This window comes from Musa acuminata, chromosome BXJ3-1 (assembly GCF_036884655.1).
Source record: "Musa acuminata AAA Group cultivar baxijiao chromosome BXJ3-1, Cavendish_Baxijiao_AAA, whole genome shotgun sequence".
In the NCBI taxonomy this organism is placed as follows: Eukaryota; Viridiplantae; Streptophyta; class Magnoliopsida; order Zingiberales; family Musaceae; genus Musa; species Musa acuminata.
Genome location: NC_088349.1, coordinates 13,453,289 through 13,480,966, shown reverse-complemented (window position 1 = coordinate 13,480,966; position 27,678 = coordinate 13,453,289). Strand labels below are relative to the sequence as shown.

At 41.1% G+C, this 27,678-nt stretch overlaps 4 protein-coding genes and 1 pseudogene across 23 annotated transcripts; 2 read left to right on the top strand and 3 right to left on the bottom strand.

Moving 5' to 3' along the window:
• Positions 1 to 169: 169 nt before the first annotated feature.
• LOC135629195 (probable indole-3-pyruvate monooxygenase YUCCA9) lies at positions 170 to 4,914 on the bottom strand (annotated as a pseudogene).
• Positions 4,915 to 6,448: 1,534 nt separating this feature from the next.
• Positions 6,449 to 7,967, bottom strand: LOC135629194 (probable indole-3-pyruvate monooxygenase YUCCA5). Its single transcript, XM_065136384.1, has 3 exons — positions 7,211 to 7,967; positions 6,758 to 7,129; positions 6,449 to 6,673 (listed from the first exon to the last, which is right to left on the bottom strand). The coding sequence occupies exons 1-3, from the start codon at positions 7,964 to 7,966 to the stop codon at positions 6,449 to 6,451; spliced, it is 1,353 nt and encodes a 450-aa protein (XP_064992456.1). The 5' UTR covers position 7,967.
• Positions 7,968 to 11,569: 3,602 nt separating this feature from the next.
• On the top strand, positions 11,570 to 18,859 carry LOC135628242 (uncharacterized). 2 transcript variants are annotated; one of them, XM_065134829.1, is made up of 10 exons: positions 11,570 to 11,871; positions 12,148 to 14,079; positions 14,224 to 15,129; positions 15,218 to 15,304; positions 16,154 to 16,306; positions 16,748 to 16,911; positions 16,993 to 17,140; positions 17,378 to 17,500; positions 17,600 to 17,687; positions 18,431 to 18,859. In XM_065134829.1, exons 2-10 carry the CDS (start codon positions 12,544 to 12,546, stop codon positions 18,616 to 18,618), a joined length of 3,393 nt encoding a protein of 1,130 aa, XP_064990901.1. In that variant the 5' UTR covers positions 11,570 to 11,871; positions 12,148 to 12,543; the 3' UTR covers positions 18,619 to 18,859. The 2 variants fall into 2 exon arrangements, with proteins under 2 accessions (XP_064990901.1, XP_064990900.1); XM_065134828.1 differs by having other exon boundaries at positions 12,148 to 15,129.
• A 1,964-nt stretch (positions 18,860 to 20,823) lies between these two features.
• Positions 20,824 to 25,145, bottom strand: LOC135629388 (uncharacterized). Of its 19 annotated transcripts, none has more exons than XM_065136670.1 (3): positions 24,909 to 25,145; positions 24,700 to 24,736; positions 20,824 to 22,414 (listed from the first exon to the last, which is right to left on the bottom strand). In XM_065136670.1, the coding sequence occupies exon 3, from the start codon at positions 22,378 to 22,380 to the stop codon at positions 21,283 to 21,285; it is 1,098 nt and encodes a 365-aa protein (XP_064992742.1). In that variant the 5' UTR covers positions 22,381 to 22,414; positions 24,700 to 24,736; positions 24,909 to 25,145; the 3' UTR covers positions 20,824 to 21,282. The 19 variants fall into 19 exon arrangements, with proteins under 19 accessions (XP_064992742.1, XP_064992743.1, XP_064992747.1 ...); XM_065136671.1 differs by having other exon boundaries at positions 20,824 to 22,399; XM_065136675.1 differs by having other exon boundaries at positions 20,824 to 22,393.
• A 1,158-nt stretch (positions 25,146 to 26,303) lies between these two features.
• LOC135628462 (uncharacterized) lies at positions 26,304 to 27,443 on the top strand. Its single transcript, XM_065135105.1, has 5 exons — positions 26,304 to 26,589; positions 26,654 to 26,836; positions 26,925 to 26,994; positions 27,072 to 27,143; positions 27,234 to 27,443. Exons 1-5 carry the CDS (start codon positions 26,320 to 26,322, stop codon positions 27,287 to 27,289), a joined length of 651 nt encoding a protein of 216 aa, XP_064991177.1. The 5' UTR covers positions 26,304 to 26,319; the 3' UTR covers positions 27,290 to 27,443.
• The last annotated feature ends 235 nt before the right edge of the window (positions 27,444 to 27,678 follow it).

Genomic DNA, 27,678 nt, shown 5'->3' with positions numbered 1-27,678 from the left:
TCACAACACAATTAAGGAAAAGATATGTGAGATGCATTTTCCATAGACAAAACTTGGGGCTACTACAACCAGAGAGGCTTCTCTGTTCCTGATTCCTTTACTGTTTGTACAATGCTTGTCACTAACAGGAAGAAGGACAGCAAACGAGCACGAGCTACAGAGCTCTTCATCAGATCTGTGAGATGCATCTCCTATGGCAGGTAATGATATGCTTTGCGTGTTAGTTTCCTTTCTCCACACCCTGCCAATGTCCTCTGCTACCTTCACTACATCATGGGATGCACCGGCCAACCCTCTCTTTGTGAATCCAACAGTAAAGCCCTGTCTTCCCTTTCCACCCGTTCGGGAATGGCTGCTTCGGAAAACCATCCTTATCAAAGTAGTTGATGTCCTGCATGATGGGATATAAAGAGAAATAATTTTTATATATGAACAAATGTTAGAAGGTCATGATATGATATGCAGCGAAATTAAATAAAATTATAATCAAATAGAACACCAAGATATACGTGAAAAACCTCTCAAATGTGAAGGGTAAAAACCACGGGGTAAACTAAAGATAATCCACTATGAGAATAATGAATATACTAATCTCAATCTTTTGCCCTAAACCCTAACAATAATCACAAGAGAATAACTATGATATAAGGATCACGTCATTGTCTACAATATCTAAAACCTTTCCAAGTAATCACAGCAAGAGTCTACTGTAGATTTGATCTAACCTGAGATGAGAACAATGCTAGATGATTGAGAATAGTCTCTCTGTGTTGTCCTTATTTTCTTCTATTTCTTTCTCTTGTTTTTCTACCTTTTTCTTCTCATCTTTTCTACTGTAAAGATCTATACGTTGCTGCCCTTTTATAGCATTTTTCTGCCTCTAAAACATAGCCACCCACACCCCCTTAATGTTAATTAGGGTTAGGTTAAGAGGGGGTGAGATGTGGGCTGATAAAGCCCACATTGGGCTGAATATGGGCTGTCAGCCCAATAACCTCCCCCTTCAGCCCATAAGGGAGGCTGTCCCATGACTCTTCAATGTGAAGCTATGCCGACCAGCTGTCGGCATATCTCCTGTCTTTCTTTTGGTAAGGTCTTTGTCAACATGTCTGCTCCGTTATCATCTGTTTGAATTTTCTAAAGTTGTAACTGCTTCTCTTTCTGCTCACTTTTAATTGCTTCATGGTAACTCTCTAGTTCACCTGCATCAATAAGCATCACATACTCATCTGTAGAGTATCTTTTGGAAGGTTGACATTGTCTAGAAGATCTTCTCAACTGAGGTTCTACGGAAAGTTGCTCTCCAACTTCTTCTTACTCAACATGTCTTGTAGGTAGATCAATATCAGACTCTACACCATATTCCTACACATCTTCCCCATCACCCTAATGTACCGAAGGAGTAATTGGGTCACAATCTGCTAATTTTTCTACAGAAGTATTGGCTGGTGTCTTCTTATTCAAATCTTCAAAAGTTTGATCCTCAAAGAAGACTATGTCTTTGCTTCTAAACACCTTCTGCTTTTTTAGATCCTAAAGCATGTAACCAAAATGATTATGTGAGTAGCCAAGAAAAATACATTCTTTAGTCTTACCATCCAGCTTGGACCTCTCATTGTTTAGAATATATGCAAATGTACGACAACCAAATACTCTCAAATGCCTATAGAAAACATCTTTCCCTGACCATACAAGCTCTGCAACATCACCATCTAGGGCTGTATATGGTGATAAATTTATCATATCAACTGTAGTCCTTAAAGCCTCATCCCAAAATCTTTTGGATAGCTTGGCCTATGAAAGCATATATCTGATCTTTTCTATGATGGTGCGATTTATCCTCTCCACAATTGCATTATGCTGAGGTGTAATAGGAACTGTCATCTCATGTTGGATCTCATGTGACCTATAATAATCACTAAATAATCCTGTATACTCACCACCATTATCTGATCTTATGCATTTCAATTGCCTTTCTATCTCCCTTTCAACCCTCGCATGAAACTCTTTAAAGATATTTATAATATGATCTTCGGTCTTCAAAGCATAGGCCCAAACTTTCCTGGAAAAATAATCTATAAAAGTGATAAAATAAAGTGTACCATTTATACCAAGAACATCAACAGATCCACCAAGAGTTTTTGTCCTCAAATGATCACATATATCTGTATAAACATGGTCTAAGGCATGCATTTTTCTAGACAAAGCAAGACTAGCAAATGAAACTCTATATTGTTTACTAGCCAAACAATCGATACAAGGGTTCAAATATATACCTCTGAGGTCTGGCAATACCTCTCTCTTGGAAAGAGCTTGTAGTCCCTTCTCGCTCATGTGTCCCAGTCGCCTATGCCACAACTCTATGCTGAAGTCTTTTTTTGTAGCATTTAACTACTCATCATAAGCTTTAGCCTACAACCTGTATAAAGTATGACATTTCTTTCCATTAACTATAACAAGAGAACTTTTTCTGAACTTCCATTGCCCTCTATGAAATCTACTATCATAGTCTTCATCATCTAGGCTTCCAACTGAAATTAAATTCAGCCTCAAATCAACTACATGCCTCACATCCTTAAGCACCAACTTATAGCCAAGGTTAGTCTTTAAATGGATATCACCCATGCTTATGATGTCTATTATGCCATAGTTGCTCATCTTGACAATACCAAAATTTTCAGATCTGTATGTAGCAAAAAACTCCCTCCGTGGTATAGCATGATAAGAAGCACATGTGTCAATCATCCACTCAAGATCCTGACACATATAAGAAAAAATATCATCAGAAGGAGACAAAATCAAATAATCACCACCCTACATTATAGTTGTGATATTATCTTTTGACTCTATAGACTCCACTTCTTTTCTCTTTTTCTTGCTCTTCTTAGGTTGCTTACATTGGTTCTTGTAATGTCCTTTCTCACCATAATTATAGTAAACAATATCTTTTATTGATCTTGACTTGCTTCTACCTATGCGTAAACTGCTTCTAGACTTTGACATTCCTCTATTCTCTGAGATAAGTGCTTGTGAATCATTTTGAGATGTTGCTGAACTCTTTCTTCTCAACTCCTTATTCAACAAACTGCTTATTACTTGACTCATAGTGACAACACCATCTGGCGCAGAATTACTGAGGGAAACCACCAGTGTCTCCCAACTTTCTGGTAATAAACTGAGAAGTAACAATGCCTGCAACTCATCATCAAGAGACATTTTCATAGAGGATAACTGGTTAGTAATACTTTGCATTTCATTCAAATGCTGAGCAATAGAAGCACCCTCTCTATATTTCAGATTCACAAGTTTTCTAATCAAAAAAGCTTTGTTGCCAGTTGTTTTTCTTTCATAGAGACTTTCTAACTTTTTTTCAAAAGAGAATATGCAGAAATTTCAGTAGAAACATGGTGAAAGACACTATCATCAAGCCACTGTCGAATAAACCTAATTATTTTTTGATCTAACCTCTTCCACTCATCATCTGTCATAGTTGTGGGTTTTACACTATTCCCCTACAAAGGTCCATACAAATCTTTGCAATACAAGAGATCTTCCATTCTTGGTTTCCATATCATCCAATTGTTTCCATTTAAACTAATCATACGAGAAACATTACTGGCCTCCATGTTCAAATACAAAAATTAAATCACCAAAACCCTTGCTCTGATACTAGTTGATGGGATATAAAGAGAAATAACTTTTGTATATGAACAAATATTAACAGGTCATGATATACAGCAGAAGTAAATGAAATAACAATTAAATAGAACACCAAAATATACGTGAAAAATCCCTTCAATGTGAAGGGTAAAAACCACGAGGCAAACTAGAGATAATCCACTATGAGAATAATGAATATACAAATCTCAATCTCTTGCCCTAAACCCTAGCAACAATCACAAGAGAATAACTAGGATACAAGGATCACGTCACTATCCACAATATTTAAAACTTCCCTAAGTAATCACAGCAAGAGTTTACTATAGATTTGATCTAACCTGAGATGAGAACACTGCTAGATGATTGAGAACAGTCTCTCTGCGTTGTTCTTGTTTTCTTCCCCTTTTTTTCTCTTATTTTTTCTGCTTTTTTCTTCTCTTTTTTTTCTGTTGCTAAGATCTATACGTTGCCACCCTCGTTGCTGCCCTTTTATAGTCTTTTTCTACCTCTAAAACGTAGCTACCCACACCCCCCTAATGTTAATTAGGGTTAGGTTAAGAGGGGATGAGATGTGGGTTGATAAAGCCCACATTAGGCTGAATATGGGATGTCAACCCAACACTGCAAACATTTGACTTCAATGAGTCTCCGAAAGCTGAGAAGATTATGGAGGAGTTCTGTTGTTACACTGAGAGTTCAACTTGCCTGCAACCATGAAGGAACATTGCTGCAGTAGCCAGTGGCAAGAACGACCAAGTCGATATCAATGACATGACCATCGACCAGCTCCACACCGCCATGCAGGAGTTGCTTGATTCCAGGAACCACCTTTATCTCACCGGATTTGATCTTTCCCAGCGTTCCCAGATCAAGAACCGGCGTCTTCCCCTGCTTGTGTTTGAGTTCCAAGGGACCAAGAGATGGTCGTTTTAGGCCGTATTCCTCCATGTTCCCTAGTATCATCCACGACAAGGCCAGCAAAATCCTGTCAACCAACTTGACCGGAAGCCATTTCATCGACAGAATAGCCAACTCGAACGTCGATTTCCTACAAATCTCTCTCGGTAGAACATGTACCAGGTGATCAAATAAATAGCCTAATCATTGACCAGAGTTAGCGGAGCATTATGCAGCAGTAAGATGTGGATGAGCGTTTACTGAGTCGCGGACGACCATGACGGGGAAGGAGTTGTGGTGGCAGAGATCGAGGTAGGCCTCCATGCCGGAGTTGCCATCGTTCCATGAGCCCTTCATTCTGATGGAGCAGACTTATCTTAAATAGTGTTAAAGACGAAGGAAGCTTCTAGGCACATGCATTTTATCTCGGAGAAGCATTTAATGGAGAAACTAAAACGACTAAACTTACGAAGGTGAACTTAGGTTCAGAAAGTCTTGGCACGAGACAAGAGGATGCGGAGGCGGGTACTCTTAAAGAATATGCCATAGTACTACTATTCAAGTTGCTATGAAAGAAACGATGTACAATGGAGATTGTATTGGTAGGGGCAGAGGCCTAGGAATCAAAAAATTGTGCATCAATTTCAATGAAGTCGGTGGACTTCGGGAGTTACTAGGCGATGGATTATCCTAGAGCGGCGTTTTGTCTAGGTGTGACCCGAGAGCGGGTGGATGAAGGTTGATTGTCAATGGGGCAAACACAATCGAAGCAACGAAGAGCAATTGGGAGCTAAGAGGCGCATTACAGTTGGAGCAGAATATGAAGACTCAGTAAAGACGAGGAGTTGCAGCATCGACAAAGGCTTCAACGAGGACGTCGACGGAATAAGTGGGGGAGAATGTCATGAACAAAATTATAAATGGGGTATTCGATGTAATGCTTATGTATGTCTGTGTCTTTCAGTTTTGTTTATGCTTTGTACAGCATATAAAGAGCTGACAGTAGGCTTAGCTGTCTCATTTTTCTTTGGTTAGTGATCATTCTAGGCTTGCTAATAAAGGTTGTGTCATGTGGTACTTGTGAGGATTTCGATTTATAATGGACCAATTTGGACTCTTTGTTATGCGACGATTCAGAGCAGCTTGTAGAGTCTGTTTATAATTTGCATTGGCTATGAAGTGTTTACTAAAATAATTAATTGTGGACCCCGAGTAAACACTTTCTTTAACCCGTTTTCTCTTTTATATGTACTAAGGGACCATAGGAGATTTCGGTGAGGTTAACCTTTGCAGATGGACACGTAAGGGCACTGCACGATTTAAGCAAAACTAGCTAAGTCCATGATAGAGTATCAAAAACTTTTTAAGAATTTTGATAATGGGTAGTTTGGTTTATTAATCTGCGTCATAATAAACTTTGGTGAGGCAAGAAGGCCTTATGGTAGGGCCTCATGACGGGCTGAAGGTAGCCACAACGAGACTGAAGAGAAAGTAACAAGTAGCATTGAAGGAATGCGAGAAAAAATTATCAAACCTATGATACTTTTTGGAAAACCCTAAATAGAAATATTTTTTTCAGAAAAATTGCTCCTGTTTATATATATATATATATAACATAATAAATTACCTATCTAAAATTAGGTTAAATTTATATATCTTTCCGATATCAAAAAATGATCATTAGATTATGGATTGATTTATTGGTTTCAAGGGAAACTGGATTTTCCACAACACAATTAAGGAAAAGATATGTGAGATGCCATTTCCAGAGACAAAACTTGGGGCTACTACAACCGGAGAGGCTTCTCTGTTCCTGATTCCTTCACAGTTTGTACAGTCCTTGTCACTAACAGGAAGGACAGGAAACTAGCATGAGCTACAGAGCTCTTCATCAGATCTGCGAGATGCATCTCCTATGGCAGGCAATGATATGCTTTGCCTGCTTTGTTTCCTCTCTCCACACCCTGCCAATGTCCTCTGCTACCTTCACTGCATCATGAGATGCACCGGCCAACCCTCTCTTTGTGAATCCAACAGCATAAAGCCCTGTCTTCCCTTTCCACCCGTTCGGGAATGGCTGCTTCGGAAAACCATCCTTGTTGAAGCAGTCAGTGTCCTGCAAACTTTCGACTTCAATGCTTCTCCGAAAGCTGAGAAGATTATGGAGGAGTTCTGTTGTTACAGTGAGAGTTCGACTTGCCTGCAACCATGAAGGAACGTTGCTGCAGTAGCCAGTGGCAAGAACGACCGAGTCGACATCAATGACGCGGCCATCGACCAGCTCCACACCGCCATGCAAGAGCCGCTTGATTCCAGGAACCACCTTTATCTCACCGGATTTGATCTTTCCCAGCGCTCCCAGATCGAGAACCGGTGTCTTCCCCTGCTTGTGTTTGAGCTCCAAGGGACCAAGAGATGGTCGTTTCAGGCCGTATTCCTCCATGTTCCCCAGTATCATCCACGACAAGGCCAGCAGAATCCTGTCGACCAACTTGACCGGAAACCATTTCATCAACAGAACAGCCAACTCGAACGTCGATTTCTTGCAAATCTCTCTCGGTAGAACATGTACCTGGTGATCAGATCAGTAGCCCGATCAGTGACCAGAGTTAGCGGGGCATTATGCAGCAGTAAGATGTGGATGAGCGTTTACCGAGTCGCGGACGACCATGACGGGGAAGGAATTGTGGTGGCAGAGATCGACGCAGACCTCCATGCCGGAGTTGCCATAGCCCACCACGAGGACTTGCTTTCCCCGGTAGGCCTCGCCGGACCTGTAGTCGCTCGCGTGAATCACCTGCCCGCCGAACTCCTTCAGTCCTTCCATCTCCGGGATCACGCACTCTGCATTCTCCCCCGTGGCCACGACCAGCCACTGGCAAATGTACTCCACCTCGGCGTTGCAGCTGGCAGCGGTCCTGACGCGCCACATACCGCACGTGTCGTCGAACTTCGCCGACTGCGCTGTCTCATTGAACTGTGGATTCAGCTCGAAGCGTGCGGCGTAGGACTCCAAGTAGTCTATGAACTGGTCCTTGGTGGGGTACTCGGGGAAGTCGACGGGGAAGGGGAGCTTGGGAAGCTGGCAGAACTGCTTGGGGAGATGGAGCTTTAGGCGATCGTAGGTGCGGTTTCGCCACAGGGAGGCGATGCTGTTTGACCTCTCAAGGATCACGAAGGGGACGCCATGCTCCTTGAGGCACGCACCCACGGCCAAACCCGAAGGGCCGGCTCCTACAATGAGAGGGCCGTTAACCCATTTGCATCTCCTCTTGAAGCTGTCACGGTGGTCGGACGAATGGGCCATGATCAAACAGGTGAGGAAGGAGGAGACCAGTAGACGGAGGTGTGGATGAGGCAGGGAGGTTGATGGGTCTATAAATAGCTGGGGGCAACGCAAGAGCTCCATGTGAAGGTCATGAGCGGCCTTCATCTCCTCCGCCATTAATTTAATGTGGGTGAAGCATGTTTGACAAGGTTATGATCCATAGTCTATCAAGAAATCAACAAGAACACGAGAGCTCTTGACATTGTATTCTTCGGGAAAAGATCTAATCATGTTATTCCACAATTCAAAGAATTAAGCCCCTGGTTTCTTAATGTTGTATTGTGGAAAAGCAGCAGGAAGGAATCATACATATCATCCAAAGTCTCACCTAGAAACACAAACATAGATTTGGGATGACGGTTACAGTTATTACTGTTTGCCTTGGCAGTCAAATTCCTTTCCTTTTACTGCTGCATCCAAGGCAAAGAAATCATTCATGAAAGATGAATTCCATGTGGAGAACTTGAAGAACACCCAGCATTGAAGTTTCATGTAACTTTTGGATAAAGAGACAAAATGACAAGATCCATCATCTCAGGATACATGTCATAGTCTTCTGACTTTGAGGTTCATCCAAGTTTTTAGCTGGCATGAGCAGAAAGCTAAATTAGATTCATCTGTCACTGCTAAAACAATCAATCCTCCATGTATCTTGTCATTCAGCAAAATGAAATATGGAACTGTAAGGTATGTATGCATGATCAGATGTCATTCATATAATCTCTTTGCAGATTAGCAGATCAAAGTATATTTTTGTGCAGTTCCTTTAAGGTAGAACAGACCCTTTGGAAAAGGTGGATGCCATTGCTCACCGATGAACAGAACCTGGTTTGGAGGATGAAAGGGAGTGATGGTGACTCCCACCTCTTTATTTTGGATTCAGGATCCATGGTGAGGAAGTATGTGGACGCATGCAGCTTAGTCTCTCTTCTTTTAATATGCATGGAATTTCCCAAACCCTAAGTTCCTAAAGATCATGGGAATGTGTGCTGTAACTTTGTGTTATGGATGAAGGATTGGTTGGATAGGGATGCATGAATTGTCACTGCTCCACCTTGCCTTGGATCTTTCACCACTATCAGACTGCATATGATTTCTTTGTGGGTATAATAGTGTCTATACTTGCAACTTCTTCATGGCTTCCTAGGGATTCTGTGACCACAGTTGAACCTAAACCAGGGTTTCTTTACAGAAGATTCTTGTAGATGTGGGGAGGACAGATGACACTATGTTTATTCTCACAAAGTGAAGGCTATCTAGTGATGGAATCTTAATTATCTTTTTTTTTTAAGCACTATCTTATATCTTATATGCACTATGTTTAATTTCATCATAACATCTCAATTATATCTTATATCCTATACTATATGCAGAGAAGAGATTAAGTAGATGAAGAGTTGCTTGCCTTGGCCGTAGTCGATGATGATGATGATGATGATTATTATTATTATTATTATTATTATTAGTTCATGTTTAGTTATGTTGGAGTTTGAGAGTTTTTCTTTATACATAAACATTGATAGAATAAGGAGTAGGGCTTGCAGTACTTATAAATCTCATTTACTCATTTCATGCATTAGCTAACTCATCCATAAATGAAGGATGGGGATTTGAATCACTAGTCTTCTGGGTTTAGTACCTTTCACTCATCTTTTTCTAAGAGAAAGAAAGATGGCATAATAATTAATTATCTTTTTCTTAAATATAAAGAACTTGAGAACTAGTTATTTTCACATCTATGTTCATCATATACTTTCTTGATCCATCTGCAAAGTTAAACAATTTATCTATATAGACAAAAGTGTATAACTGGATGAGAGAGAGAGAGAGAGAGAGAGAGAGAGAGAGAGAGAGAGAGAGAGTTCTCACTCAATAAATTCAGGAAAAAAAATTGAAACAAATACATTAAATTTGAGGAGAAAAGGTTGAGTTTGAAGGTTTCAATCGAAGCCCTCCAAGAAAAATAAGATATTTTAACAAAAAAAAATTATATCAAACAAAATCAAATTACATGCTATCTTCTTCTTCTTCTCCTTTTTATTTTTGACGCGCAATTAGATTTATCATATCTCCCACATAACCAATTAATTATGTACTTTCTTGGAAATATATATAACATGACAAGGACTTCCATCTTCTTTGGTTTGACGACTCTACGCTGACGTGTCTCCTTCACGGAGCTTTGTGAGTGGGCGCGCTGTGCGACCAGCGGCTTTGTTCCGAGGCGGCGTCCTTACACATTGCATCTTGATGCTTTGAGATGCGCATACCATCCTGATGGGCGTCGTGAAGATGCGTACCATGAGTCGGAAGCGACGGATGGATAGGTTGTTATGCGCTTCTCCTCGTCGTCCCCTCTCGCCGCGTTCGTCACTCCCGACTTCTCCTCTTTGTTTTCTTGACGCTATCCGGTCCTTCCGTCGCTGGGATCCGCCCCTCTCGTATGGCGGAGTCGTGCTTGAGGCCCTGGATTGACGCCGGAAGGGCGGCAAAACCCTTGGATCCGAAGGCAATACCGGATTCGACGTATTGCCTTCGGATCTAAAGAGGGTTTTTTATCCCTCGGTCGAGGGTTTGCCGCGCGGAGGAACAACGGAGACGCGTCTCTTGGTTACTGTAGTTCCGATCGGCACTCCGGCGATGGACTCGCCGGCTAGGTCTCCTCCGCGGCCACAGGGGAGAATCATCGGTTTGTCAAGTGGTTACGGAAGTGCATACTGGGGCACAGGCTACTCTGTTGCAGATCCCGATGGACCCGGATGCCGATCAGGGAGTCGCCGGCGTCGAAACCTTGGCCTCGAGGACGTCTGCGTACTTGGCGAGGTGGCGGAGCCGCGGGGAGTCTTGGATGCGTATGCGATCGCAGGCCAGGGCGACACCTGACCGGGGCCGGTGGTGGCCACCACTGGGAGGAGGAGGAGGAGGAGGGAAATATCAGAGTCGGAGTCGACGGCGACATGTAGGGATCAAGCAGAAGAGGGAGACCGGGCACAGCGATGAAATATGACGATTGCGACCGATTATATGGTCGCGAAGGCGGTGGAAGGACGACGACGACATGATTTAACCACCGACTTAGCGTACGAGAAGCAGTGTTGGCTCACATCTATTGGATTCACAGCAGAAAGAAATAAGAATGATGATGACAACAACCGGCGTCGGCGAGTCGGTTCGACCGTGGTTCGTTCCCGAGCCAAACGAGCCGCACTTGAATCGATTTGGTCACCAACAAAGCCCAAATAACTAATTTTAAGATAAATAAATGGCAAAAATGTTTTTGACATTTTCACCATCACAACAGTAAACAGTCTATTCAAACGGTCAATTTCATATTTATATAACTGTAATCTTAAATTAAAACAAATACTCCATAAATTAGAAAATAAATATTTAAGTTGAATTTATGATGAATAGAATTATTTTATTATTCAATATATTTTTTTTCCATTCGAATATTACATATTTCATGCTATTATTTAATTAGAATTAGAAAGTGTTGTTTGGGACGTGAAGCATTCCGACAAAACATGGCCGGTGGATGGAATCTTATTGTATGCGTCCTTTTAGGTTGATTGCATCACGAATCAGCTGCGGGGACGGATCTGCCGACGTGGAACGCTTTCCATCGACTCCAAGAAGGCATTTCCACTTATTTAAAGACCTTTTATTAGCTTCCAACATAAAGCGATTACGCAAATTCCACGACACGTCGTGTTGTGGGGGGAGAGAGAGACAGAGAGAGAGAGAGAGAGAGAGGAGCGCGGTAAATCCACTTGCCTTTATCGATGCCGCCTTCTCCTCATGTGTGTCCTTCCTCCCTTGACCTTCGGAGCTCTAGTTATTCCGTCGCTCTAAACGAAGGGAAGGGAGGAAAATGATGGGAGAAAGGAGGAATTTTTTGTTCCATAATCCACTCCTTTTCCCATCAGATTTGTCCTGAATTCCGGTGCGGGTTTGCTGATCGATGCCGGAAAACTTCGCCGCAGGTACTCTCTCGATTTTCCCCCTAAAAAAAATACAAGCTTTTAGATCCTAAAGATCCCTTCTTGCGAGTCGGTATTGCCTTTTCGAAGGGCACGATTCCCGATCGATGCGACCCTTTGTTTCCCCCTTGTTGAGTTCTGTTCCTCGACTTCACCGATCGATTCTCTGTTTTTGGTTGCGTACTTTGAATTGCGCTGGATATGTATCGAGTTCTGCGTCTTGAGAGGTAAAAGCTCTTTTGCCTTGGTCCCGTGGTAATGTCGGATAGATGTTTGCAGGTATCTAAATTGTGCTGCAAAAAGAGCTGCTTCTTCTGTAAACAACTTGGTGATCGTGTGTGTAGGTGACAGAATCGTCTCTAGGGATTGCTTCTTTTAAGCAATTTGGAAAGTTGATGGGTATATTAGAAGCTTAGTGTGATAAGAATCGCTACAACCAAATTCTGATGCCAGAATCCTTTACTTGGGTTCAGAAAGTAGCATTGGGTGAATATCCAAAATGTAAGAGATGGAGGGGGACGCGTGTTTTAGATGTTATACGATCCATATGATGGACAACCATGGCGTACCATATCCATTTGGTCTCTAGTTCATGTGCCTTGGTATATGTATATGATCTAATAGGAGAGGAATTGTTTGTGGAGTTTCTTCAAGATTGAGCCACTTTCACACAAAATGGATCGAGGACGTATAAAAAGAGATGGTTGTAACAATTACCAGAATTTCCATTCAGGCTATGAAGATCTGACATGTCTTCTTGGTCTGAGAAGATCAGTTTCTACAGTATATTCTGAGGTTTCAAATTCTAGTTTGGCCACAGGGCAAGTGACGGATGTCAAGTGTCTGGGATACTACGCTGATCGGAGTCAGACCAACAAAAGTCCTACTGAGGATGATCAGAGGGTGTCTGACAAGTATCGGGATGAGCATTCTGAAACCGGTTCATTTTTACGGCCAATTCAAGTTTGTCGTCACGACTGTCAGGGATCTGCAGCCTCGAGTAGCCCTCAGTCTGGGAAGTTGAAGCTCCTGTGCAGCTTTGGTGGAAAGATCTTGCCAAGACCGGGAGATGGGAAACTGAGGTACGTCGGTGGCGAAACTCGAATTGTTTCCATGGGTAAGAATGTTACATGGAAAGAACTCATGCATAAAACTTTTGGCATTTGCAAGCAACCTCATACGATCAAGTATCAGCTTCCAGGTGAAGAACTAGATGCTTTGATATCTGTTGCTTCCGATGAGGACCTGCAGAATATGATGGAAGAGCACTATGGGGTTGAAAAGGCTGATGCTTCACAGCGACTCCGATTATTTCTTATCTTTCTCAATGAGTCTGAGAACACTTGTCTAGATTCATTAGGACTGCAGAGCAACTCAGAGTATCAGTATGTTGTCGCCGTTAATAACATGCTAGACCCGAGCCCGAGAAAGAACTCGAGAAGAAATAGCTTCTCAGGTCAAATGGGATGTCATCTGGATGATTCTCCAAGTTTGCATAAAGAGTCTCCTTCTTGTCCTCAATTCGATGCACTCGATGGGGCGAAGGCCCAAAACGGTATCGGAATCTTCAATCATCATCTTTCCCCTCAGTTCTTTATTAACTCTCCAAGTGGACTGAAGTCCCCATTCCAATCACCTCCTTTTTCTCCAAAGCCAATTCAGCAACGAGATACGAGATATCCTCAGGAGCAATCCGTGGATGATCAGATAAAGCCCCTGCAACCATTGGGGAGTTATTATGTTTTCGATACAGGGTATTCTCCAAGTGCCGCAGGAGCAAAGCTTCATGATAACTCACATACTGATGTTGATCTGCCACTCAGATCCCATGCGGTAGCACCATTACAAGATCACAGTCAGATGAAAGGCTTGGTTAAGCCGCTGTTTACCCACAGTGAAACCAACCTTGCTGCATATCCTCGTTGTGAAATACCTCCTGCAATGGATATATCTTTTGATTCAAAAAGACATCTTGGACGGGCAGCAGAAAACTTGGGTTGGGTAACAGGATCAGATGTTTCACTCTCTGCCTTTCAAATTGCGCCTCATGAGTGTTCTGATTCATTTCTTCAGAATCAGCATGAAACAATGAAACCATACACGAAGGTATCACCATACTCTGAGCCACACATAGGTAACTTGGAGGAAGGATCAAGGCCACGACCGAGTCTTCTCTTTGAATCACAAGGAACCATGCCTACCGATGCTCAGGTTCGCTTTTCTCAGCAGCCAGAGCTATGTGGTATAAATTATTTTCATTATCAGACTCTAGACTTTACAGATAAGGAGCATCGGAATAAAGAATTGGTAGATCAGAATTTGCTACATGGATGTTCTTATGATAATATTATGCAGGCTATACACCCTCAGGATTACAAGACTCGTCAAAATAATCGTTCTGAAGAATCAGAAACTTCCATGAAAGAATGCAGATTGCTTGAAGCTCGTCTTTCTTCTGAAGAGTTAGAGGCGCTAGAAACCTCTGTTCCTGCATCTTCAATCGTTTTAACTTCTCATCCAGATAATCATATGGAGCACTGTTCTAGTGAGCAAATCGATGGATGCATACAAGACATATCTGTGAAAAGTTGTGGAAAGGTTAATGGTCAGCATGGCGAATCATTTCAGCTGTTAAATTGTGATTTTGCATGTGAAGGTGGAAACACCATTGCTGTATCTCCTGTTCCCTGGCCTAAGGATTCTTCAGAAACAGTGCACCAGAAGAAATCTGCCGAACAGATGGCTAGAGAAAGCTCTGGTGACAGAGACTCAAATGGCGTAGTCGACATGCCATCAAATGCCCCTGTCTCTCATTTTCCATCTGTCATAATATCTCAGAATATGAAGAATAACCAAGAATATGGTGATCTCGACCAGGACTTGCTTGACCACGACCTTCCTAATTGGTTTTTGTCATGGACTCCTGCTATCACTGAAAATTCAGAGAGAGAAGTTTCTTGCCTTGATCAAAGCGTTGTTGATTTTTCAGATTCAGGTTGCACTGTAAAGGAAAATGGCTTCTGCGGTCACAAGCAGTTGAAAGAGAATGGCAAACAATCTGTACACGAGATGCATGACAAACATCCAATCGAGGGAATTGTTACGGTCGAGGATGTAACTCATGCTGTTCCGTCATCCATCCTGTTTTCAGCAGTAGTTGTTCCCCATGTACTTCGTGAGACTGTTAAAGATGCAGATGATGATTCCTTATTGCCAGAAGTGACTGATGCTGGGATCTATCCAGCAGAGTCTGAAAATGAGGTAAAAATGGATTTTATTGTACTTGGTTCTTAAGATTGTTAATTCGATTCCTTATATTAGATATGGTGGCTGAATATCTAAAATCCAGGATATGAAAGCTGGAGTAAGAGAACTGGACGAATCTATAAGTGATGCTGCGATAGCAGAAATAGAAGCTGGGATTTATGGTTTGCAGGTAAAAATGTTAATGTTCTACAATCTGAACTGCAGGTTATATTTTCTGCAACAGCTTGCTAATTGGTTCTGCAACTATTTCAATTATTTTGAGACCAAAGCTTCCTTTTGGTTCATAACATAGTTTGCAAATTTTGTGATGAGTATTTCTCATCAAATGATTCACCTCAAAATGTGTTTCAAGGATTTCAAAGACTTTTAACATATGCTCGACTGTTACCATTCTCAACAAGTAACTAAATAGCATAACTAAGGTTTTCTCAATTGACAATGCTCTGTTCTTTGATTGATAAGCTCAGTTCTCAACACTTACTGACAGTCATACTCGAGACAAATGTTTATACTGACAGTCATACTTAGACTTGGTTCAATGTATTGTTCACAAATTATAAATGTGGTACCGATAACTAGTAATAAAAATTTCTTTTTTTGTTTTTGTTGCCTCTTCTTCTACAGTAAGGTTTCATGGACCTTTTTTGTATGTCCTTTTTCTATAGTCCCCTCAAATATATAATTCGGATCTTACTGTAAGCATTATTGTGTATGAAAGAGTGTTATGTCCAAGAAAGAAAGTTAAAATGTTTTCTGCATATGGTTTCACAACATGTCCTTGTGCAAAAAAAAAAAAAAAAGAAGAAGAAGAAAAAGGAACTTCCATGTGTCGAATAAGATCAATTAGTCGTTTGTCATGGAAAGCTTCATGATATCCTAGGTTTTATGTTTGGTGAGCACAAGATCTGTATACCACCGATCATTTTTGTCGCCTATCATACAAAGTGGCTTCAAAACTCTTGGTTGCTAAGAAAACAAGGTGCTTAGATATGCTGCTAAAATTCTTATTTATGTTCAGATTATAAAAAATGCTGATCTTGAGGAGCTACATGAACTGGGATCTGGTACTTTTGGAACTGTCTACCATGGAAAGTGGCGGGGAACAGATGTTGCAATCAAACGTATCAAAAAAAGCTGCTTCGCAGGGAGATCCTCTGAGCAAGAACGACTGGTTTGTTGGTGACCTGATCTTCTACTGTGTTATCAGCTATACTACTATCTTGTTTAGATAATTGATAGTTACACTTTGCTTACCTTTCATGAACTAAAAATTTCCAAGTTAGCGGCGGGGCTTCACTGGTATGTTCTATCAGATTCGTTGCTTAGGAAATCGACCAATTCAATCCAATTACTTTCATCTTTTATAAGCAACATAGGAGAAGCCTTTTTGTTAAGACTTTTGATGCAAAATTTGATCTTATTTTAGTTGCAGGAAATCCATATGGGCTCTGATTAAGACCTTAGTGTTAAACTGATGAAGCTTAAAATAACCTGAAATCTTCAAATTTTGCATCCATTAGTTCCTATTCAGACATGCTATTCACTTACTTAAACGTAATGCATTTCGCGAGTTGATTGATTATACTGGAATACTGCTCGATTCATTCTACAGAGCAATGATTTCTGGAGGGAGGCACAGATTCTTTCGAAACTTCACCATCCAAACGTGGTAGCTTTTTATGGGGTAGTTCCAGATGGTGCTGGGGGAACATTGGCCACCGTCACAGAGTTCATGGTGAATGGATCACTCAGGCATGTCCTGCTAAGGAAGGACAGGTGAGCCATAAAATTTTCTTGTATTGATTTCACCGGTGCAAAAATTGCATGATTATGCTGATGATGTTACTTTTTCTTTAGCGCACTTGATCATCGCAAAAAGCTTATAATCACAATGGATGCTGCTTTTGGGATGGAATATTTGCATTCAAAGAACATAGTTCATTTTGATCTCAAATGTGACAACTTACTAGTGAATCTTAGAGATCTCCAGCGACCGATATGCAAGGTAGGTCCCCAAACATACATATATATATATATATATATATATATATATATAGCTTGAGAAATGTATTTCGATGCACTCGATCTGCATCGTGTGAAAATATATATATATATATATTTTTTCAGCTGGTTGCATCTTCTATATTATTCCTCATATGCTGTCCAATTCCGGAGAAAAAACTTTAACTTCCTACTAAACTTCGAGTTAGCTTAGGAGATATTTTCATGTGTAATTTCGTAGGTTGGAGATTTTGGATTGTCAAGAATTAAAAGAAATACCCTGGTTTCTGGTGGTGTGCGAGGAACCCTCCCATGGATGGCACCGGAACTATTGAATGGGAGCAGTAGCAGGGTTTCTGAAAAGGTGATCTCCATATAGAGTCAGTGTTTAGTCTCATGCAATGCTTCTTCTTGAAATTAAGACAGAGCCAATTAACAGCATGCATGTCTTGGTCATTTCTAGGTTGATGTTTTCTCTTTTGGAATAGTTATGTGGGAAATCCTGACCGGGGAAGAACCTTACGCGAATATGCATTGTGGCGCGATCATAGGTAAATGCTAATTTACTATCTAGTAAGAATTTCACAAGGCTTGTTTTTCTATCAACAACAATACATTGTTGTGTACTTAACATATTCGTCGACGATGATTTATGTCCATGTTAAATTGTCGACTTTTTGCCTTTGTCTTCTCTATTTAGACATATAATTGATCAAATCATCCATTTCACAATCACATGCACCATCTGTAGTAATAATATCTGTTTCCAATTTTCTTCAGAATTTATGCTCCTTCTTTCTCATTTCTGCTATTTTGGGCATACGGAAACTATTTTATGGTTACACTTCACACAAAGGCATGAGCTCGAGGATTGTATAAAATTCGGTAAGCTCCCGGACTTTACAACGATCTTCTTGGTGAGTTCTGACGAGCTTATTTGACAAGCTCCTGGACTTCTCGTTTGGTTCCGGCAGAAGAACTTTCGACGAACGTTCGGACTTTCGACGAACTCTTGAATTTCCAACGAGATCTCGATCTTGATTCCAACACAACACATGTTTTATGTCTTACTGTCATCGTAGTTATTTCTGTACACTTTTCTCAGCATATAGATTAGATCAAATAATTTACAATTGATTTCATCATCAAAATCCGAGAGCTTATTTTTTTCTATAAGTGAATTGCTAATCAGACCACTGGTTATCATCTTTTCATTTCCATGGGGATAAGCTGATACTCGATGATTTGATTAAATTTGTGCAACAAAATCATCATCTTTTTGTGAAACTTACAGGTGGAATCTTGAACAACAAGCTTCGACCGCCCATACCAGAACGTTGCGAATCTGAATGGAGAAGGTTAATGGAACAATGTTGGTCACCGGATCCCGTGGCACGGCCCTCATTTAGTGAGATAACCGACAGACTGCGTGCCATGTCCATGGCATACCAGCAGAAGGCACAGACTCGAGCAAACAGATGAAGCTGCCAATTAGGGGATAATTTCCCTTGAAAACACAGGCTTTTTTTCTTTTTTCCTCTTTAGTCCTTGTTTTCGAGTGGCTTTATGTCTTGAGTATTTATCGTCCATTTGAGAATTGTGGACAAGTGTATTCCTTTTTTTTTCTTCCGGACATGAGTTACTACTACCTATTCTTTGTGGTGATGCTACAACATATTCAAATGTATAAAGAATTTTGTCGATGTGTAATGAGATGACATGATGTTAGTTTTGCTCTAATTGTGCTTGCAATCAGTGATTTAAAAAGCACGAGACGTCAAAAAGTGTCAAGTCCCAAAACACTTGAGAGAAACGATGCACTCTAAAATATTAAAATATAAAAAATATATAATATAATTAATAAATATAATTATTTAAATAAAAATATAATATTAAATTAAAAATATACTGTTAATAATATATTACTTACTGTTAATAGTAGTTAGAAGAAGAGAAAAGATTTATTAACAGTAACAGATGAGGATAAAAAGATCATTGATAGTGGGAATCAATAGTGGAAAGTGATAGCAACAACGATGAGAAGCTGGCAGTAGTAGCGGCAAAGGATTAGTTTAAGATAGTCGTGGCAGCACTGCGAATGGCAGCAACGACAGAAGCTGCAGACAACAGCAATCGCAGCGACAAAAGCTCTATAGGGCGTCCGTCAGTGGCGAAGGAACTTGTGGTCTTCTCCCTCGATAGTGAAAGGAACTACACATGGAGCGACGATGGAAGGAAGCTATAGGCTCTTGCTATGTTGTCGGACCCCTCCGTCAACGACAGAGGAAGGCTCGATCTGCTACATCTGCGATAGAGGCAGTAGTAGAAAGTGTTGGTGACAAAGGCAGAAGCAACGCTAGGGTTGGCTCGGGATCGTGCGGGCATAAAGGGTGGCTTTTGAGGGTAAGAAACTGTGTTACTAAATACTAACTATTATTGAACCAAACTGGTTTGGTTGCCTTATTTGAACTGGGTGCTCGCTCGAAGCACTCGACACTTGGGTTTGGGCGAGCGCCCAAGCGGTGCTTCATTAAAGCGTACTGCCTAGTCCACACACGAGGCGCTCAGGCCTCACCTTGCCTCGACTGAGCACCTAAGCGAGCTCCCTAGCACCTATTTAAATCACTGCTTGCAACAATGGCTAAAGTTCAATTTTTGGGCCGAAACATACCTCAATTTATATAGTTGAATCGAAACATAGATCTTGATCTTTTTATTTTGAGGCATTGAAAGCTATGAGATGTGTCCGTCAACGACAGAGGAAGGCTCGATCTGCTACATCTGCGATGAAGGCAGTAGTAGAAAGTGTTGGCGACAGAGGCAGAAGTAGCGCTAGGGTTGGCTCGGGATCATGCGGGCATAAAGGGTGGCTTTTGAGGGTAAGAAATTATGTTACTAAATACTAACTATTATTTGAACCAAACTGGTTCGGTTGCCTTATTTGAACTGGGTGCTCGCTCGAAGCGCTCGACACTTGGGTTCGGGCAAGCGCCCAAGCGACGCTTCATTGAAGCGTACTGCCTAGTCCACACACGAGACGCTTAGGTCTCACCTCGCCTCGACCGAGCACCTATTTAAATCACTGCTTGCAACAATGGCTAACGTTCAATTTTTGGGCCGGAACATACCTCAATTTATATAGTTGAATCGAAACATAGATCTTGATCTTTTTATTTTGAGGCAGTGAAAGCTCTGAGATGTGCAGCATGATCCAACTGGCTTTCATGTTCCAATTGTGTGTTATCAGCAATATAATGTTATTTTTTTTGTTGAATAACCCTAAACCCTATATGCTGGAACAACCTCCACCTTTAGAGGTGCTGCAGCAACAGGGATACAACTTTTCATCAGAACACTGATCTGTTTCAGGAACTAAGCTAAAAATAAGGTGTAGAGAACCTAAGCTAATAACATGTAACATCTAATATCAGTGCCAAAGGTAGTTAATCCAAGATTGGCATATAATAATCGCAAACAGCCTCATGCAAAGGCATATTAAAGATAAGTGTGAAGAGTTGAGATCCTATCAGTTGCAGCAAAGATCCAATTCTTATCGGTGCAGAACCATCTAATTTGCAGTTCTCAGTGAGCTCTTCATCTAAGCAGATGAGTGGATTGTAAATCAATCCTTCATTCTTTCACAATACAAACCTGGACTTCTTAATGAATATATAACATGGTAAAAAATGGATAGTGTCAAGAAATCTTTTCATGCAAATCATACAAATTCAAGATCAACCTACATTGTTATAATTTTGGAATTGCATTAGTTATACAGTAAAAAATAAAGTTTTGCGACACATGATTATGACCACTAGAAAAGGCATATCTAACCTGAGATACAATTTCGTCTGTGACCAATTTTAACATATAGGAGGCTTGAAATAGCTGACATCATTAGGTTTGGTCACAAATGATCAACAATGATAGCCACTTTGTCTGCAATATATGCTTTTGTGAAGAGTCCACAAATCCGAAACTGCTACCAAGATACCCAATATCATGATCTGAGTGGCATCAGTAGAGACTAAATGCAGTGTAAACAACTGGAACAGTATTGCAAAGCCGATCCTTAGTGGAGAAGAAGAAGAAGAAGCAAGCAAAAGAATTCATAGAACACCAGAAACAGCTGAAAAGCAAATAACCTCATGGCTGCTGTTCCTCATCCCATCTTGATCTCATTATCCTCCTACGCCTCCTTGATATCAGGATGTTGTCATCTGAGTTCCAACCATCATCCTCTTGTAGGCCTAACAAGTTCTCACCCCATAAGTAGCGGCGTGTTGAGGAGCGCCGACGAGCCCTCCCAGCCCTTGAAGAGCTTCTCCGTTCATCAAATGATGAACCTATTGGACCACTGATCATGTGAAGCAGCAGAAGCGTAGGCCACCACGGTGCATTCCGATCACCTGACAGGTTCTCCCCATCATTGATAACATAATCCCCAAATACAACTGACCCTGGCAATGCTGATCTGATGGCACTGAGGATGTCACTATACTCCTGCTGGTGTTCTAGGTGGCGCCAAGCACGTTGCCTTGATGGATCAACCTCAGCAGGCCTTGTCGTTGGATGGATTCTCCTGGCATGTATACGAAGCTCCTGGTAGTTTCCAGAATATAAGCATGATTCCCTGGAGCAGCTTCTTAGCTTCTGGTCCAGATACTGTCTAGCTTCTTTAACAATCATCCAACCCAGTACAACACCCCGGCAGAGAGGGCACTTCAAGCAATTGTCTTCTGGTGCATTACCACCACCAGATTCATCAAAACTAACATTTGCTTCTACCTGAGATGCTAAATATCTATCTTGTGCTTGTCTATCCCCAGTGTTGTCTAAGTCTTCGACTAAACCAGTAGTCATTCTATCATTAAAACTGTAACCACCATGGGTCTCTATGTCTGTTCTTGTCCCTAGGGCGCCAGGAAAGGAAGCAGATTCTAGGGTGTAAGGAGAGCCCAAGCGAGATCTCCCTGAATCAACATTCTCAAGGATGGTAGAGGTGGAACCAGATGGGCTGTCACTAGAGCTCATTCTCAATTTTCTGAATTGATCGAGGCAATTTGAATGCCTGTAACTTGTATCACAAATGTAAGATCTGCAACCTTTTTCATATGAAGTGCATATGAGAACCACAGCATTGTGAGGATGATCCATGCAGATGGGGCACAGAACCTCATCCCATTGTTTTTGTAGACCAATGGTATCTGGATTCTTGGAGGTGTTTTCTTTGTTATCGGCCATCTCCAATACACTGCTGTAACTGTTTAGTGTCAAACTGATTAAAAATGCAAAGGTGGATTAACTATCACTATTTACATCTGAGAGCTACAAAATCTGTAACAGCAATAAGCTTTGCAGCAATTTAAGAAAAGATAAGCACCAAAAAGAACATATTCTGACCTTTGATAAGATAAGAACATCTAATCATCTACATAAAATAAAAAAAAACGATCGTGGCAGAAATAGGTTGTGGCCAAATCAAAAAATACTCTGGAATCTGCATTAATCTTTATCAACTCGTGTCATCGACACAGAAACAAAAATCATACAAGAAAGTTGTTTCCAATCATGACATCTTTAACATGGCTCTAAATTAAATAAGATTTCTAGACAAGCACTCAACCCAACACTGTGTTCGAAGAGTAATTATCATCAATTTATCATACATGCACTCACATAAATACCAAAGGCAAGAAGTTTGTAACACCAACCATCATATGAAGAATACATCTTTGGGAATTAGGTTATCTTGAATGGTTTCATAGGAGACAGGTACAATAAGGAATGAGGGATTGGCTTTTGAAATAATTTCTTGCATTTCAATTGCTTCACTATACCAATCTCATCCCCTGTTAACAACTGGTAGAAATACTAATACCACTGATACACTCATGTATGTGAAGATTGCTGGTGTCTAATCCATGTGGATTTTGAAGTCATCTGCTACAATCAAGTGAAAGAATTAAGCATGTATGGCATTCACTCTCGAATTCTTTTAGATGCACTTCATACATGTGATTTAGAATACTGACACTAAGTGCTGGAATTGTCTGGTAACAAAAATTTAAATGTCCCAAGAAAGATTGATTTCTAATTTAACACCTATTACTGTCAGCTGGTCCAAAATATAAGAGTGAGCAATATCCACCATCATATAACTGAGGAAGAGAGATCATTTATCAAGTTCCTCAACATGAAATAGGCATATACAAACTTTACTTTTATTTTTTCCTTTCCATTATCAAACAATTTCATGAAATTGGTGCAGTAATTTTCAAGTTCTTCTAAATGTGCCATCTGCATATCATTATTTCTTTCCTTTTTTCCTTCCATTACCAAACAATCTCAAGTAATACCTGCAATAATTTTATGCCGTAAGCAACGTGCCTTGAAACATAAATAGTCATATTAGCAAGTTTCGTGAAGCTCAGAGTTAGAAGACATATGTAAAAGGGGGGTCGGTGACCTCTTCCGCTATCTTTAAGATATGATCTCCTGCACCAACTTGAAGTACATTCCTTACGAAACCCCACATTAACCCCACATTCGGTCGCTGCTGCTAATATACCTCAAGCAAAGAAATTTAGGAATCCACAGAAAGGCATAATCTTCAAAAATATAATGCACAAGCTTAATTAGAAGCAAGAAACATCTATCCTTTATCAATAATTTTCACTTAATACAACTATATGCATATTCTCATTCCACTAGTCCTGCCTGTATACAAATGGGTATCTCCAGGTCTTGCAGATTCATTCAGTAAGATTATGTGCATCCGTTCCAAGTTCCATCATGTGCTCCATAAACATCAGATTCATCCACAATCAATCTCATGCGAAGCACTTTGTTCCTTCAGAAGCACTAAAGCCAGGCATGGGAGAAGTCCGGCGGGTGATGAGAGTTTATGACCTCCCAAATCACAATCAAAGTACTTGAAGATCCCAAAAACTCACCACGAACAAAAATGAAACGATCTGATCCTTTTCTCCCAATCTTTGGTATAGATCTAACCGGAGTTTGTCCTCAAATGGAACCTTAGATTCCAAGTCACAAGTGCTAATTTGGCAAGATGCTCCTCCAATAACTCATATGCAAAGATCATAACACTCCCCTAGCATCAAATCAATCTCAGATCCAGAAACTACCACCAGGTTCAAAGACATCAAAACCACATTGCTGGAAATAACAACTCACTATCACAAGAATTCAATAATAAGCATACAGAGAGATGGTGAACTGCGCTGAAAAAATGAATCTTATTTCTCTCTAATAAGACAAAAACATACACACAGAAAAATATAACATATATATAAAGAACAACACACAAAGTTAATCAAAAGAACAAAAACATTTGTTGCCCCAAATTTCCAGCCACGATCGAAGTCAAAATGGCAGTTTTAACATCTAGATGACGTTCTTTGACATCAAGATGTGAATTGTTCAATTTGTTCAACGATAACAAACAAAAGAAGAACACTCCTGTCCCGAATCGGACGATGGGCAGATAGAACAACACATCAAAGATTAATCTAACCAAGCAGTAGCAGAAGAATCTCTAACCTTAATTACCCAAAGCACGCAGCGCCTGCTCCGCGACCTGCAAAACAAAGATCCATAGAAACCAAGATCAAACACCGCCTTAACTGAGGTCAGAATCGGTCTAAAACTGGAACCTATCACCGGCCAACAACAGGATCTAAAGCCAAAAATCGAGGGCAAAAGAAAAGGAACATAAAAGAAAAAAAAAATCTGTGCTCGAGAGAAAATACACTCTAAAATCGTACAACAACTGCACCGGATGATTGTTCTCTTCTTTCTCAGTCTTCTTTCACCGAATTATTGTCCCAAACACAGAGAGATTTCCTCTTACTTTAGTTTATTTTTATTCGTCTTCTTCTTGCTTAAAAAGAAAGGGATCGATTTCGTCTTTCTTCTTCTTTCGATCCTTGAACTCCTCCGCTGGAGAGGCGAGTTTGGAAGGAACCGAGTCCGACGATGGGGCTAACGAAAGCGGCGGTGGCAATCGATTGTTATTATTGTTACGGTAAGCGGGAACACAGGCCTGGTCCTATCGAACCGTACTACCCACCTTCCTACCTGACGTTTTATTAGACAAGGCAGTGAGACAACGTGGGTCCACCGCGGGGTAGTCGAGCAGGTGTCGACCAAACGGGTCCTCTAATAGCCTACTGAAAAGCGTGACGTGAGGCACAATGAAGTCGGTGTTGTGTTGGCTGTGTGACTTCTTTTTACCGTCTTGACCGTGAGCTTAAATCAGAGATAATTCCGTGTTACCCTAATAATTAACTATCTTTACATCCAATCACAATTTATTAAACTATTTGATTTCGTTTTTTCTTATATTATCGATTTTATTTTAAAAAATAAATTAAAATGAGACAAAGTCTGATGATATTTTTGTAAAAAAAAATTGACGACATAAACATAAACAAAATTAAATATTTACAGATCCTAATATAATTTTTAAAAATATAAATATTAAAATATTAAATCTAACTAATTACAAGAGGATAATATATGTGGTTTTTTTTTTCTTGTATTTAATTGATACTTATCTCTTCAAAATCATTAATCTCTTTCTCTAGTATTGTAATTTTGATCAATTTTTTCTCAAAATTATGGTTGCAAAATAGGGATTGATAGATAGCATGTCACGAGAATGCTTGGTGACAGAAGATGAAGCCAAGGAAGGAAGCACATCACGCAGGCGGCATCATCCCCCCGCCCAGCACATATGGTCGGGACCGAGAAAGCTCAACTGCTGCTACTTGTGGACAAAGACCGAAGCCGGAGTCGCTCGAGAGGATGAATCGCCGTTTTACTCTGCACACAGTTTTCGACTCGATCATCCTTATCCTCTTGACAGGTCGCAGACCAATCCATGGCTGACGGGAGTCGAGATCAGAGTCCATGCAGCTTGTGGAGGAGGATATTATCGAGGACTGATGCTCCATTACTGTGTCTTCTAACACACCTGTACCTCTCCCTGTGACCCTTCGTTTGGAGTCCATGCTGCTTGTGGAGGATATTATCGTGAACTGTAGGCTCCAGTGCCTTGTCTTCTAATACACCTGTAACTCTCCGTGTGGCCTTTCATGTCCCGACTCGTTGCTGTTATTTATGGTCGCTCATGGCTAGCATCTCGATCTAAAATTTGCAATGGCGAGCAGAACCATTCCTCTGCAACTCCCCTCGGTTGGTGCCAAGACTCCCTTCTCCGGCACCAGCGGCTCCATGAACTGGAACCACAGAAACAGTCCAAGAGGCTCCAAGATGAGGCCCTCGGTCTTCTCCACCAGGGAGGACCTCCGGCCGCGGCTGGATGAGTACCCGGAAGGGATCATCTCCGGCGAATGGACCGAGAACTTCTCCTTGTTGAGCTACGACGACCTTCGTGTCTATCTTCAATCACAAGTCACCGTTCACAAGGTATTCTTCCTCGCTTCATCCTCGGTTCCTTGCTCCAGGATTCAAGTGTTTGTCTGGATGGCAGGTCGGGCCTTCTTCGCTTCTTGGGGAGGTCATGTCGACGACGATCGTGACCGCCATGGCAAGTCAGACGCTGGAGGAGATCGATCATCACTTCGAATTTGTGTCTGCGCTGCCGGTGGTCGACGGCGAGCTCAGATGCACTGGGGTCATTTCCAGGCACGACAGGGCTGAAGCCTCTCTGGGGGTTGGTTCCAACCCCTTTCTTCTCTTCGTTGATGGTTTATAACCTCCGATTAGTGACTGATGAGTGATGCTCTGCTCTGATCAAGCAGGCAAAAACAAAGGTGGGCGAGGTGATGTCGTCGCCGGCGATCACGCTGTCACCTGAGAAAACAGTCACGGGTACTCCTTTCACGCGGTCCTCGCGTGGTTCCAGCTTCTAATCATCCACGTCTCATGTGATGTGTGTAACCATGCAGATGCTGCAGCTTTGATGCTCAAGAAGAAGATTCATAGGATACCAATAGTGAACGAGGCAGGGCAAGTCATAGGTGAGAGACAGAGTTGGAAACACCCAGCTCATACCTTGGCTCTTGGAATGATATTGTTTAGCTGACAAATTGCGTTCATCGTATTCACAGGAATTGTCACTCGTACTGACATATTGGAAGCTTTAGAGGCCGCCATGGAGGAATAAATGACGCATCGCTGCTCCATGTATGTCTAACTATGCTGAGGCAGTATCGACTAGTATGAGCATGAAGCTACCATGGTTATGTAAAATTATACTTGTACATTGGGCAGTAAAATGATAAAGTAATTACCAAATAAAGATTGTGGTGTTCAGCTTACTGCTCAAAGAAAATTTCGAGTGTAATCTTTGATGCAAGCAATTATCAAACACAGAGTAGAAAGAGGAGAACGCTGGTAAAGGAGGGATTATAACCATGACGTATGTGATATGCTGACAACAAAACATGGAAGTGATAGTACACACTACACAGTCAATTATATATGCTTGAAGCTACTGATTTTGACTAATCAACAGAGATATTACAGCAATTCAAGTATATAACCCTGTCAAAT